Source organism: Syngnathus typhle, linkage group LG11 (genome assembly GCF_033458585.1).
Source record: "Syngnathus typhle isolate RoL2023-S1 ecotype Sweden linkage group LG11, RoL_Styp_1.0, whole genome shotgun sequence".
NCBI classification, from domain to species: domain Eukaryota; kingdom Metazoa; phylum Chordata; class Actinopteri; order Syngnathiformes; family Syngnathidae; genus Syngnathus; species Syngnathus typhle.
The window spans coordinates 915,639-930,649 of NC_083748.1; the positions used below are offsets into that span (position 1 = coordinate 915,639).

The 15,011-nt window shown below is 46.9% G+C and overlaps 1 protein-coding gene across 1 annotated transcript; it reads right to left on the bottom strand.

Moving 5' to 3' along the window:
• Positions 1–11,119: 11,119 nt before the first annotated feature.
• mkrn2 (makorin, ring finger protein, 2) lies at positions 11,120–14,809 on the bottom strand. Its single transcript, XM_061292065.1, has 10 exons — positions 14,643–14,809; positions 13,196–13,324; positions 12,853–12,971; positions 12,646–12,771; positions 12,413–12,588; positions 12,283–12,348; positions 12,042–12,190; positions 11,750–11,860; positions 11,493–11,637; positions 11,120–11,407 (listed from the first exon to the last, which is right to left on the bottom strand). The coding sequence occupies exons 1-10, from the start codon at positions 14,666–14,668 to the stop codon at positions 11,240–11,242; spliced, it is 1,215 nt and encodes a 404-aa protein (XP_061148049.1). The 5' UTR covers positions 14,669–14,809; the 3' UTR covers positions 11,120–11,239.
• Between the last annotated feature and the right edge of the window lie 202 nt (positions 14,810–15,011).

The window sequence follows — 15,011 nt, forward strand, 5'->3', positions numbered from 1 at the left end:
TAAAATATTGCGCACTATACACGGAAAAAAACGGTATCTCTCTGATAGGCGCGCTGCCGCACTGGCAGACTTAAAATAAGAAACCCCCCCCCCCCCCCCCCCCCAAAAAAAAACAGCGACGCAGGCCAGCAGGCCAATCCTAGGCGCTTCGGGAATACTCCCGGTTCTCTCGATGGTCAGTCCGGGCGTGTCTTTGTGCAATCCATTCCAATGCAACCGCTATTTGAAGTGCGTTGATGTTGAAACTGCACAGAACGATTTGACAATGTCCAATCCAACTTTTAGGGAATCAAACTTGAAATGAAAAAGTTTGACAACCGCTGACAACATAATAGACGAGCGTTTTAAAGGAAAACAAACCTTGATGAAGCTGACCCGAGCATCAGCATTGCATTGTACAGAAAGGTCATCAACATGCTCGGTTGGGTGAGCGGCCCCGTCTTGTTCTTGCTGTTCTTGTTTGCTGAATGCAAGCGCCAAGCTCAGCTAAGGGAAGGGAAGAAGCGACCAACCTTTTTGCTGTGAGACGCTCCCATGCTGCCAGCGGCGGCGGCAGGCTTCCTTCTCCTCTCTGGCTCGCCCACTTTGTGGCAGTGAGACGTTTTGCTCCCGGTCTTCCTCCTCCCTGGCAAGGGTTAGTTTGCCAACGGCGAGAAAGAGGAAGCTGAGTGTAATGAAGGAGAGGCCACCTGTCCCCATTCTGACTTTCTGCTCCTGCCTGCTAAGAGATTAAAGTTAAGTGGTTTAAGTAATCTAATTACCTACAATACCGACCATGTAAGTCTGACAAATGAGATACGGATGCCGAATAGCGCAATAGGGAGATTAATGCGATATTTATCGTGCACCTGAACCTCGTAGCTACTTAAAAGCGAAGCGAGAAGATGAAATTAGCAGTATATAGCCAATTTTAAATGAAGCAGGGCCACTAAATGATGAATCAATTATAAACATAATGACCAACTAATTAGTGTGAAGGAAAACGCCTTCACACTACTGTTATTCCTGTTCTTTATTATTGTGTGAAGGCGAATTCCTCCCACTTCTTTGACGCTTTACCAGTTCCACATACTTCAACCGATTCACTCTGTTCCACTTTTAACTTATTCCAAATATTCATCACACCGTTGCTTACATACCTTTCATTTAAAAAAAAAATCCCTTTTCACAGAATTCACAAATTTCCGGAAATTTTTCCCCATTCATTTTAAATGGCAGATTCAACATTTCACATTTACGTCGTTCCAGTTTGAAACGCAAACCTCGCACACGATCTCCCCAGATACAGACAGCACATAACGTGTCCTACCAGAGGGGCAGAGACACTGGACCACTGCTACACCGTAATTAAGGATGCATACCACTCTGTGGCTCGTGCAGCTTTAGGACTCTCAGACCACTGTCTAGTTCATCTGATCCCGACCTACAGGCAGAAACTAAAACCTTCTAAGCCTGTGGTGAGGACTGTGAGGAAGTGGACAGTTGAGTCAAGGCAGGACCTCCAAGCCTGCTTTGACTGCACCGATTGGGGAGTTTTTGAAGCTGCAACTTCAGACCTGCATGAACTCACTGACACTGTCACTTCATACATCAGTTTTTGTGAGGATCTGTGTGTGCAGACAAAGACCTTCTGCACATACGTACAACAACGACAAACCTTGGTTTACACCGAACCTCAGGAGGCTGCGTAAAGTCAAGGAGGAGGCCTACAGGAGTGGCGACCGGGACCTGTTCAAGCAGACCAGAAACACACTGAATCGAGAGGTCAGAAAAGCCAGGAGGTGTTACGGGGAGAGCCTGGAGAGACACCTCTCTGTCAATCCTGATCCCTCAACAGTGTGGAAAGGTCTGCAGAGCATCACGGGCTTCAAGAAACGAACCCCCCGTCCTGTGGAGAGTCCAAGGCTTGCTAACCAGCTAAACAGGTTCTACTGCAGGTTTGATTGGTCCTCCTACACAACGGGGACCTCCTGCAGCACAATCTACATACTCACTTCCCCCCACAACTGCTCTGTCCACACCTCCATCACCGTTGTCACCCACTCTCTCTCTTGCAGAGGCCGCGCCCGCACTCTAGATCCGCGAGGAGAAATTGCGCCAGATGTTCCGGAGACAAAAGATCAGGAAGGCACCGGGCCCAGACGGCGTGTCACCTTTCTGCTTGAAAGTCTGTGCTGAGCAGCTGGCACCCACCTTTGCATGGATCTTCAACCATTCCCTGGAGCTGTGTGAGGTGCCCTCGTGCTTCAAGAGCTCCACCATCGTTCCAGTGGCCAAGAAGCCCGCCATCACAGGTTTGAATGACTATAGACCTGTCGCACTGACATCTGTGTTCATGAAATCTTTCGAGAGGTTAGTGCTGAACCACCTGAAGGATGTCACGGGCCCCCTGCTTGACCTCCTCCAGTTTGCCTACCGGGCAAACAGGTCGGTGGATGATGCGGTCAACATGGGACTGCACTACATCCTGCACCACCTGGACACCCCAGGAACGTACGCCAGGATCCTGTTTGTGGACTTCAGCTCGGCGTTCAACACCATCGCTCCTGACATCCTCCAACAGAAGCTCATCCAGCTCGCGGTGCCTGCCTCCACCTGTCAGTGGATCACCAGCTTCCTGACCAACAGGAGACAGCGTGTGAGGCTGGGGAGCATCACATCTGACACCCGGACCACCAATATTGGAGCCCCTCAGGGGTGCGTCCTCTCCCCACTGCTCTTCTCTGTCTACACTAATGATTTCTCCTCAGGTTACTCTCCTGTGAAGCTCCTGAAGTATGCAGACGACACCACTCTCATCGGAATGATCCAGGACGGTGATGAGACTGCGTACAGACAGGAGGTGGAGCGGCTGGTCCACTGGTACAGCCAAAACCACCTGGATCTGAACCTGCTCAAGACCGTGGAGTTGACAGTGGACTTCAGGTGAGACCCTTCACCATTTTCACCCCTCACTATTCGCAGTAATACTATTCTCTCCACAGACACCTTCAAGTTCCTGGGGACTACTATCTTTCGGGACCTGAAATGGACCGGCCACATAGACTCTGTCCGGAAGAAGGCCCAGCAGAGGCTGTACTTCCTGAGACAGCTCAAGAAGTTCAACCTGCCAAGGGAGCAGCTGAAGACCATCTACACTGCCATCATCCAGTCTGTCCTCTGCACCTCTGTCACTGTCTGGTTTGGATCGGCCTCCAAACAAGACAAGCACAGACTGCAATGGACAATCAGGACTGCAGAAAAGATAATTGGAATCAACCTCCCATCTATCCAAGACTTGTACCTGTCCAAGACCAGGAAACGTGCAAGTAACATCTCTACAGACCCTTCTCACCCAGGTTGCAGTCTGTTTGAACTACTCCCCTCCGGACGGCGTTATAGAGCTCTGTATGCCAAAACCAGCAGACACAGAGACAGCTTCTTCCCCCAGGCTGTTGCTCTGATGAACTCACACCACTCTTAGAGTCTCAGAGTCATTACTGTGCAATAACATCCTGCTCTCCACACATTTATGTGTTTTGTCTACACTGTTTGTACTATGTGTGCTCTCTGCGTCCATTGCAGCCTGGTCATCCTGGAAGAGGGACTCTCCCATCTGTCGTCTCTTCTCAAGGTTTCTCATTTCCCCGAGCTGGAGTTTTGAATTTTTCCTTGCCCTCTTGGGAGTTGAAGATCAGGGGATGTTTGAGAATATTTGCCATTTTTTACATGTCCTGAGTGTTGTTAGTCACCTAAATGTTTAACAGAGGCTGTGATTTACCGAAGTCAAACTTCTTGTTTGGCACGTTCAAACATGGTGAATAAAAAACTCTTGAATCTCTTGAATCTTAAAATTCACATCATCTAGCACATTCAAATCACATTGGGTACATTCCCATTATTGCCTAATTAAAAAATTTCACATTTTCACGTTTAAAATTTGCGCCAAATTTGACCAAATACCAAATTTTGTTTTTCACTTCTAATTTCAATCGATTCAACTCGTTCCAACTTTCAACTGTTCATCTTTTTTTGAACAGTTAAAATTTTCTCTTTTGAAATTCACACCAAATTTTCCAAAATGTAGTTTTTCCCTTCTAATTTCTACATTTTTCAACCTACAATTCTACATTTCAACCGATTCAACCCATTCCAACTTTATTCACTTTGTTCACCTTGTGCTTATCATATTCACCCCCTTCACCCCACTTCCACTATGCTTACACAATCCACCCCTTCACCCCCACTTCCACAGCGTAGGGAGGGGGCTATCTGCGCCTCACGGCAAAAGCCAATGCCAATCACCTATTATCCAATTTACTCACTGCATGCTCGTTTGACTTCTTCAGATTTAGGAAAACGCTAAGACACTGAAGCAGAAATTAGATTTACACAGGTTGGTTGAGTTCAATCACAATTCTTGTTAAGAAAGCTTGGTTTTCAGGAAAGTACAATACTGCGCTGGGCCTTTCGTGCGACCATGCTCAAGAGCAGAAAGTCTCTATTCAGAAATGATTCTTTGCTCATCTTATTTTCAGTTGCACATGCCAGTGTGGGCCGAGTTTATGGATGATAAGTCAGGGGGTGTGGCAAGTTCGCAGGAGATTTTGATTCCATGGGAGTGGGTGCTGGTTCGGTGAGAGCTGGTTCCGTGGGGGTGGGTGCTGATTATGAGCGATTCGGTGTGTGTGGGGGCTGTTGTCTTCCATCCCATCTTTTGGCCTTGGCGATCACCTTTGGCCGGGTTCTTGGTTGTTTTTTCCTCCTGTCGCTCTTCCTCTGGCACCTCTACTGGTTTTATCTCCAAGTGTCCTTCCTGTAAACCATTCTTGCACATACATCCACTTCGCCCACTGTCGCACACCGCCTATTCATCATTCTTTCAAGTTTGTCATTTTGTACGAAATTATGTGAGCTTTTGGCTGTGACATCATTAATTTATTAATGTTCCCTGACTATGCAAAGTTTGTACTCACCACTTACCATGTTTTTGTTTGTTCGTTCTTTTGATACTGTGGTGAATGGTCTTTGTTGTTTCGCTGGTCTCCAAAAGGTCCGGGTAAGGAAGCACTTCGGTGACACGCGGCTGATTGGGAAAAGATTTATTCAACCGATGTCAAAGTGATGTCTCTCCAAAAGTTAGAGTGGCCCCAAGAGCAAAGATGTTTCAGCTCTCGACAGCACAGATGTTCGCCCCAAAAAGGCCCTCACGCTTCTTGCTCATGCGCCTTGCGCCCCTTGCGCCCCTGCTCTTGTCCTTGGCGCCTCTGCGCGCCTTGCTCTTGGCCCTTGGGCACCTTGCTCTTGGCCCTTGTGCCCCTGCGCGCTCGCGCGCCTCTCTCTTCGTTCGCGCCTTCTCTTCCCTCATCATTTGTACCTCGTAAGACAACAGCTGCGGTTCGAGTCTCACTCTACTGGTTACTTCCGATGCCCTTAAAAGAGCATGGACAAAGGTCTTCCTGGTCACGGACGAATGGCCCTTCCATATTCTAAGTACCTACACATTACTGAAACTAGAGCTTCTCTGTACCGCAAAAATAGCTTAGGGTCTTCTCACTGCTGCAAGGTCGCCATTTAAGGTGACATACAGTGACGCATAGAATCCAACATTTACCTCATTCCCCCCTCCGGGACTTTATAAATGTCCCGAAAACGGTCCAAAAAGAGATGACATCGGTAAACATCCAAACCCAACCGAATTTTCTGATCACGTCTACAATTTGGCCTATACCTGCACAGCCTATATCACGCTCGAGGCATGCTACTTAAGGTTATTTTAACTAGGAAAGCTCAAACTACTTTGGTATCCAATTGCTCCCTGACCGCAATCTGAGGCCTCTCAGGAACCACAAATAAAGAAAATTGAAGTCCACATTATTCAAATGACGATAAACACCCCCCTTAGGTAATATCTCAATACCGTCGATAATTTGCGAAGTAATGAATTTGGCGTGGTCCGTTAGAAACCTCAAAAAGTTGCCGGCCCTCCCTCGAGAAAAAACCCTGCCAGTCTAATGACATGGAAAAAGAGGGACGTCCTTTCTAACATCCTGAGTGATTCCCTCCACCTGGCGTCAGCCAGGTACAAGGAGTCCTGGCACATATCACAATCCACAAAACAGTATGAGCTCACAAAACAGAAGGAAAAGAAATGACAAGTTCACCGACCGCCAAACAGTCAAACTGCATTGTCATAGTGTTAATATGTGACAAGGTAAATGAATGAGATAAAGTAATGCGGCATGTAGTCATCAGATAAAGTAATGAATGATACAATATTGACGCAATATCACAGCATACTGAAACGTCGTGTTGTCAATCTCGCAAGATCCCTTCTGTAGTAGAGTAACTTCTGCCTGTTCAAGTTAGTCTTTCCTGCTGCAGCTGTCACTGTCTGAAGTCCTGTCAATCAGTCTTTGCAATCGCTCTTTCCCAGTCCAAATATTAATTTTTACTCCAAATTTTCTCTTTGATTCAAAATTTTCTCAGTATTCTCAAATGGGCATCAGTCCTGTCAGTTTTGTTCACCCAATTTGTTTATGTACATTATCTTTGTCTCCCCTTCAAGTCACCTTACTGTTCAAATCAGTCGCCCTTTTGAATGGACCTGTAATTTTCCCAAATTGATTTAACTATTTTCAACATTGTTTTGCAAATGAACCCTCTTAAAATGTGTTCTTAAATACTTTCCCTTCATTAGCAGCTTTAATGCATTCATATGTTAAGAAATTATCCCTATTCCTTGTTTCTGGTCCAGTTTCCTATTTTATTTAATTACCGTTTTTTTCCGTGTATAGTGCGCAATATTTTACTAATTTATTGTCCTAAAATCTGGGGTGCGTATTATACATGGGTACAAAGAAAAAAAAAAAAATTTTTTTTTTTTTTTTTTAATAAAGTCATGGTACAACAAAACCAACAACAGGACTGACCGACAAAGTCGTGGAACAAAAAGACAGGGTGACATTACCAAAGACAGGAACAGAATGACAGTAACACATGCAATGATCCAACGGTGAGCGAGGGGCAGACAGGACTTAAATACAAAACACGTTACATCGATTGAGGTGACACAGGAAGAGCGGGGTGATACGAACAGAAACTATGGCAACCTAGACACATAGCAAAACTGGGGACGAGACATGACAAATCTCCCCCGAAATAAAACTCACCTTTCTTCTTGTTTGTTGTCAATCGCGCATCGCATTCAGCCATCCTGCCCAACACACTTAGTAGAATTCATAATTGACGACACATCGTTTGATGCGATGGTGCAATCCTCGATGGTGTGTTATTGTCAAATATTGTTTGTTTTTTAATCTCCATCGCGGACCGGACGTCATACGGAGGCCGCCATTACAGATGCGCAGAACGGTTGCGCAAGACACGTCAGCTATATAAAGAGCGAGAGTTCAGTTCTCCACCTATTAGTTTCAATTCACAGTTTAATTAGCAGTTTCAATCAGCAAATAACAAAATGCGTATTACAGGTAATATTTTATTTCACAACACTTTGCCTTGTTCCTTTCGTCTCTGCTGTTCATTTCAAACACGCTCCATACGACCGCAATGCTCTTGTATCAGACGCTCGCTCGATCACCTGCTAGTTTGCCGTCTGTCACAATGTACCCTACACAAATCCGAAACATTTGTTGCGGCTCCGAGTCACGACGAGGGGCAAGTTTTGGTTTCCAAGGGTGTTTTTATTCCTCTTCAACGTCTCTCCCATACAGAGCCGCCTTTTTCACGTCCGCACTGATCGCGGTGGTGCCTTTATGGGCAGTCGGAGAAATCAACGCCAACAAAAAAAATTACATCCAGCCTAGATAAGACCATACCAAAGACTATAAAAATGGGACCCATTGCTTCCCTGCTTGTGTGACGATCATTGGGACTTAAAAAAAAATATCAAAAAATTAAAAAATATTTTTATTTTTTTTAAATTGGGTGCGTATTATACATGGGTACAGGCTTTTTTCCAGCATCAACATGCCATTTTTAGGGTGCGTATTATACATGGGGGCACATTATACACGTAAAAACGGTATACTAGATCTGTGGAATAACGACGAGGCTGACGTCAGGGCGCACGAGCGGCGTTGTTGACAAAGGACGAGGAATTTGATCGATGGATCTAATGATTTAGAGTGACACAGATGGTTTGATAATATTATTGCTTATATAATAGTTATTTGACATATAATTTATATATCGTTATATGGGCCTGTGGAATATTTTGAAGTGCAAGCGCTGTCAGCGGCGCGCACCCATTGTTGACAAAGGACGATCGATGGATTTAACGAATTGGAGTGACACAGATGGTTTTATAAACGTATTATTTATGTAATAGTTTTTTGAATAACTCTGAATGTTACGTCAGGCCCGTTCTCAGCTCTTCATTTGTGTTTATGTCACGTTAGCATACCTATCGTTTAGCCTGTTGTTGCTCGTTCATGTCTGTTCTTGGTGTTGGATTTTGTCAAATAAATTTCCCCCCAAAATGCGACTTATACTCCGGAGCGATTTATATACTTTTTACTCACGTTATTGTGCATTTTATGGCTAATGCGACCTATATTCCGGAGCGACTTTTAGTCCGAAAAATACGGTATATGTTTTTATCGTTACAGTGCAGTAGTTGTTGGCTCGTTGAACTCTTGTTTTGTTAAATAAAGAGCCGTTTACCAAACCCACGTCTTTCCTTGTACTTTGTTAACGCTACAATATAGTTATATACTACATCTGTGGAATAATGATGAGGCTGACGTCAGGGCGCACGCGCGGCGTTGTTGACAAAGGACGAGGAATTTGATCGATGGATTTAATGATTTGGAGTGACACAGATAGTTTGATAATATTATTGCTTATATAGATGTCATGCTTGCTGTTGGAGAAAAGTCTCCTGATAATCCATTCCAGTTACACTTTTTGCAAAATATCTGGCCTTATATACATTTAATCTGTCAACATTACTTTTCATTGCGTAGATCCATAAACCCCATTCCAGTCTTGCTTTATGGTAGGGTTGTTAATGTAAACGTGCCATTTTCTAGAAGAGAATTAAATTCTTCTTCCATAGCACTGGCCCAATATTGGGACATCCAATAGCATCCTCAAAAGTTTGAGGTATACTACACACCATCCTGTTGCAATAATCGATGTTAGCTAATACCTTTTCATCATCAATATCAGACACGTAGTCATATAGGTATTGTGGAGCTCTCCTGTCTCTTTGTGAATAGCGCATACTCTCTCCTCCATCACCTCTTTTTTCTGGTTCAAGAGATTCAAGATTCAAGAGTTTTTTATTCGCCATGTTTGAGCGCGCCAAAAAAGGAATTTGACTTCGGTAAATCACACCCTCTGTTCAACATTTAGGTGACTCACAACACTCAGGACATGTGAAAAATGGCAAATATTCTCAAACATCCCCTGATCTTAAATTCCCAAAAGGGCAAGGAAAAACTCAAAACTCCAGCTAGGGGAAATGAGAAACCTTGAGAAGAGACCACAGATGGGAAGGTCCCTCTTCCAGGATGACCAGGCTGCAATGGATGCAGAGAGGACACATAGTACAAGCAGTGTAGACAAATTCAAAAAAGGTGTGGAAAGCAGGATGTTATTGCACAGTAATGACTCTGAGACTCTAAGAGTGGCGTGAGTTCATCAGAGCAACAGCCTGGGGGAAGAAGCTGTCTCTGTGTCTGCTGGTTTTGGCGTACCGAGCTCTATAACGCCGTTCGGAGGGGAGTAGTTCAAACAGACTGCAACCTGGGTGAGAAGGGTCTGTAGAGATGTTCCTTGCACGTTTCCTGGTCCTGGACAGGTACAAGTCTTGGATAGATGGGAGGTTGATTCCAATGATCTTTTCTGCAGTCCTGATTGTCCGTTGCAGTCTGTGCTTGTCTTGTTTGGAGGCCGATCCAAACCAGACAGTGATGGAGGTGCAGAGAACAGACTGGATGATGGCAGTGTAGAAGGTCTTCAGAAGCTCTCGCGGCAGGTTGAACTTCTTGAGCTGGTTCTTGGCTAAGCACCACCTCGGCCTTTGGACAGGTCAAGTCAGACTATAGACTGTATGATGAGACTATAGACTGTATGATGAGGCATGGAGACGCCGGAGAAATGATCGATCTACATTTTACATTCTTGTCTAGTTCCCCTCATTCACCTCTTATGTTTTCACTCCACTTTTGGTCTTTGCGAGACCTTGTCAAAACCTAATGAATTGCTGTCATTAAATGAGGCCTCACCTTCAAACTTTGTGAGCTCGCATGTTGCGCATCCTTGTAAGAAGGGTGGGGGTGTAGCCCTTAACTCCGATTCTGATCTCAGACTCGCTTGATTAACGCATTTAAAAAAATTTAAGTCCTCGTTGTCCAATCCCCAGCCTTGCTGTCGTTTTATCTTACTGTTATGTACCATCCACCTGGCGCTTACTCTAGCTTTCTGGATCAGAATTCCAGAATTCATGGCTGACCTGGTGACCCATGTGGATAATAATTATTGGGGATTTTAATATTCATATAAATTTACCACTTACTGGGACGTTTCAGACAATAATTGGTACATTCGGTTTCATGCAGGGAATACAGGCAGCAACGCATAAAAATGGAAATACTTTAGAGCTGGTATATTATCCCGAGGCTTGGCAACCCCAACTATAATGGTACTGCCACACACTACGGTTATGGCCGATCACTATTTTATAAAATTTGACATTTTTGCTCTCTGTCAATGACAGGAAGGCAATCAAAGTTAGAGCAGCCCCGAGGTCAGAGCATGCACAGCAGAGACAAGCAAGGCACACGTGTGCAGAAGAAAGCCAACCAAGGGTGATGCCTTCAAGAAAAAATAGAAAAATTGGGAGCCCTTATTCGGACCAACATGTACTTATATGACCATTATGCTCAGTGTGTCATAATGTATTTATTTAGTTGTGTTGTTTCTGTTAACGGTGCCGCCGCCACACGAACGCCATCGTCCTTGATCTTTCTTGTCAAGCTGGAACGAGATAGAAAGATGGTGTTCTAGCGGCCGTCCCTCGTGAGCAAGCTGCAGTACCGTTGCTACTGCGCAGAACAAAAGAATGAACGGGAAGGAGTGCTGGGCTCAAGAAGCAAAGAAAGCAACAAGCGGCTGGCTGCAAATCTCTTTTATTAGGATGGGGGCAAACGGCACGAATAAAAGAGGGTGCACACCAGTAGGAGTTTGCTACCGTCTATAAATAGATTGGGGGGTGCTGACGTCATCACTGCCTCTACTGCGGCTGCCGCTCCGGGGCGGGCTCGGGCCCGTCGTAGCTGGGCGCCGACATCTGCATGAAGAGCTCCCGCAGCTCGGCCATGTCGTCGTCGGGCGATGGCGGACCTGCCGGGTGCTGCTCGCGCTCTTGGATGAAGTCCCACAAGCGCACGCTGTTCATGAACTGGAAGGAAGAAGTCGAAGTTTATTTAGAAGAAGTGGACGGCACGTTGAAGGGCTCTCACAGCGAGAGCGACAGGGTCGCTGACCCGGATGTTCCCCTCTGAGCTCAGCTGCTTGCGCGGTTTCTCGGCCTCGGCTCGGCTTCCGTCCGGGAAGGCGTGGAGGTACAAGCACTTTCCTCCAAAGGGACACGAGCCGCGGCCCTGGTCAAAGTACTTGCAGGCCTTCTTGCTGCGCACAGCACAAAGGCGCGTGGGTGGGTGAACGAGCGAATCAGCGAACGGGATGGCATTTGAAGCCGCAGCCGAAGCCGGCGGTGTCGCGGGCTCTGATCCGAACCCACCTGACTCCGGACTTGAAGAGCTCGACGAGGTTATCCTTGTCGTCCTGCTCCTCCACCCAGTACACCGACGGGATGACAAACTCGGAGAGCACGCGACACTCCGGACACGCTCTGCCGGGAGATGTATGCGGCAACCTTTTGGCATTTTCCAGCCTAGCTCTTGTCATTGCTGTGGCAACATCTCCGTCACAGGCATGCCCAACCCCCGGGGTCACGTCCCTCTCTGTCACCCCCCCACACACACGCACGCAACCCAACCAACGGCAAGACGCGCGTGCCAAAGTGGCCTCACTTGATGATCTTGTTGCTGAAGTTGCGCGTGCATCTCCACTGTCGAATGCACGCCAGGCAGAAGACGTGACAGCACGAGGACAAGATTCCAAAGCGGCGCTCTGACGGGACAGCCTTCTGCACCACCACCTCCATGCAGATGGAGCACACCTCCAAAGAGAGAAAAAAAAAAGATCTCCCTCTCACCTCCCTGAGAAGATACGAGTGAGCAGTCAGAAGGCCACCAGCGTAGGCCTCAGTACCTTGTCTTGGCTGAGCTGTGCGGCGAAGGCTTTCTCCATGTCCCTCTCGAAGGCCAGCAGGCACATCTGCGGGGAGAGCCACACGGTGACGCCTCGGCAGCAGCGACGCACCAGAGCCGGCCGTCGTCACCTTTTCGTGTGCCTGCCGCTGCTCGGCATCGTGAGGGTGCAGCACACGCAGTCGGCACACCTCGCACCGGTCACCGTGGAGATATGGGCAGTCGTCCTCGCGGAAGCACCGGCCAGCGGCGGCATACGGGCATAGCTGGCAAAGGTCCGGGTAGGCTCCACCCATCTGGGCAGGACCTGCGCGAGGGTGGCCCGTTAGCTGTGGCGATCCAAGCGACCGAGTGGCGTCCCAACCTTGTTCTGGCACCGGAGCTTCCAGGCCCGTCCTGATGGCGTCCACGTACGAGTGATTGGACGTGGCGGGGACCTCACGAGCCGGGCTGACCGCCACACCCCCGAACAGGCACTCCAGCTGCCCCGCTGAGTTACACACGCACAAAAATGAGCTCAAGTGCTTCGGCACTTGTGAATTTCCTTTGGTCTTGTGGTGTGCGTGTTGACCTTGGGCCTCTCTCATCGGCTTCCTGGCCTCTGGTCTGACCGAAGCTCCACCTCCAGGACCCGCTTTGGCCTCTGAAGCTCCGCCACCTCCTCTGTAGGATGGTTTGATGTGATCGTATCTGCAAATGACCACCGTCAGGTTACAAATGGCTCAAGGCTAGTTTGAAAAAGGAAAAGAAAATCTTGACATCGCGCTCAGCGAGGCTTGTCTCAACATACTGGACCATTTTAATTGGGTTTAGCAACAACTGCGATACGCCTCGACCCTTGCCGTTGGGTTTGACACTGTACAAAAGCCCTCAAGATCATTTTCGTCTCAATGAAAGGTTTGAGAGGTGGTGACCTGCATCGTTCTCCGTAGGCGCACACTCCTCTCTGGTAGAACTTGCAGATGGTGGAAGGCTTGCTGCTGGACGGGTCGTGAGAGAACATGCAGCGGCCGCCCTCCCGGCACACGCCGTGCAGGAAGTACCTGCGGCGCAAAGGCAACGTCAAGCCAAGCAGCGTAAAGGTGACAGCAATCTAGGCAGCGCAACAAACACACACAGGCAGAGACGAGACAATGGTGTGCTCGGCCTCCCCTTGACAGGTCGCTGCCGTGGTCCTCAAACATTTGACACCCAAAGGTGTTCTGAAAGGAGCGGCTCGCCCCAAGCCCAATTGTCAGTTTCCCAACTTGCCTTTTCTGGTTTTGGAGTTTCTTATTTGTAAACGCAGAAAACGGGAGCTAACTGGTTCCCGCATCACAGAGACAGCGACACGGCCCGCGAGCGGACTACGCAAGGGCCTTTCCGTGCCACAATCTTTGGAAGGTATGCGCCTGACTTTCCCGAGAACGGCGTGACATTAGTCCCACAAACAAATGCGCATTCACAAAAATACACATACACAAATGACACATGATAAATCTCGGGATTTAAATGCACAAACATTATAAACAAAAATACACAACAAATCACAGATATTTGTGAATCGGAGAAACACAAGCAAAAATGCAGATGCACAATTTTAGTGTGAATAATTTGCAGACAAATCTCTCGCCACACCAGAAGAGCTGAGCTGAACAAAACATTGTTCAAACCAAAGCAAAACCTGCGCAGGGGGGTCTTTTGTTTCAGTGAAATAATGTTTTGTCAGCCACTGCTTGCGGCTGACAAACTTGTTTTTGTTACAGTAAAAATCAAATGACAAAAAGTCATAATTTTACAAGGGGGAGAATATTTATATGAAGGAATCGTCATTTTAGGAGAGGGGGCAGAGAGATTTGCAGAAATAATTTGGGAAGATATATGGTTCATGAATAAAGATAAAATAGTAAAACAATTATTAGAACATTTAAAAAATAAGTATAAAAATATGGAAAAACAATTAGAGGAATACAATCCAAATTCACGATCCTCGATGGACACGTTGGGTATTGCTGCTGCGAAGAAAATGAGAAAATGAAATGTTGCTTTGGATTTGCACAGTGTTTATTCTTGAACGAGCCGCTACTTGTAAAGCAACCCACTAATGACTCACGTAGTTTATTTCTGAATAGGTATTTACGTAGACAACCCAAGAAATGAATTGGCTGAGTACTTTTGACAGTCGTCTTCACACTTTTGTCTACTCGGTGGTAACATACAAGTATGCGGTGATTTTACTCCAGACAGGACGTGGGTTGGTCGAAGACGGACGAAAAGTGGAGCCCAACGAGGCTTGAGAAGGGAACCGCTAAAAACATTAGCATGACAGACGACACGCGCAGACAGGCAGAGAGATGGACCGGCCCTTCGTCAATTGCTTACCGGCAGGTGACCTGTTTGGTGCTCATCTTCCCCTCGAAGGCAGCCTCCAATTCCGTTACGATAGCTAGCTAGCTTACTAGCTAGCTAGCTAGCTAGCTTGCGTCCACTGTGGTGCCGTTTGAATTACTGTTGGCTCGTGTTGGCTGGTGAGTGACCGATTCGTTCAAAAGAACGAATCTTTTCAGTGAACGAGAGTTGTTTGTTCAGTTCATATGACCTCAACCAGTAGGTGTCGGTAATGCCCATTGAAGCTGGTGCCACCTTGCCGTAAACCAAAACAAAGAAGAAAATGACGTAACTTTCCGTTAACGAACGAGTCGTGAATTGCATTTCCCGTTCACCAACGAACGAATCTGTGAGTGAACGAAT

What these genes read in the sequence shown, in the direction of transcription:
- mkrn2 (XM_061292065.1), bottom strand. Translation starts at nt 14,668, where the DNA reads ATGAGCACCAAACAGGTCACCTGCCG. An exon ending in TTCAGCAACAAGATCATCAA is followed by an intron (nt 11,861 to 12,041) that starts GTGAGGCCACTT and finishes ATCTCCCGGCAG; the next exon opens with AGCGTGTCCGGAGTGTCGCG. An exon ending in GCTCAGAGGGGAACATCCGG is followed by an intron (nt 11,408 to 11,492) that starts GTCAGCGACCCT and finishes TCTTCCTTCCAG; the next exon opens with TTCATGAACAGCGTGCGCTT.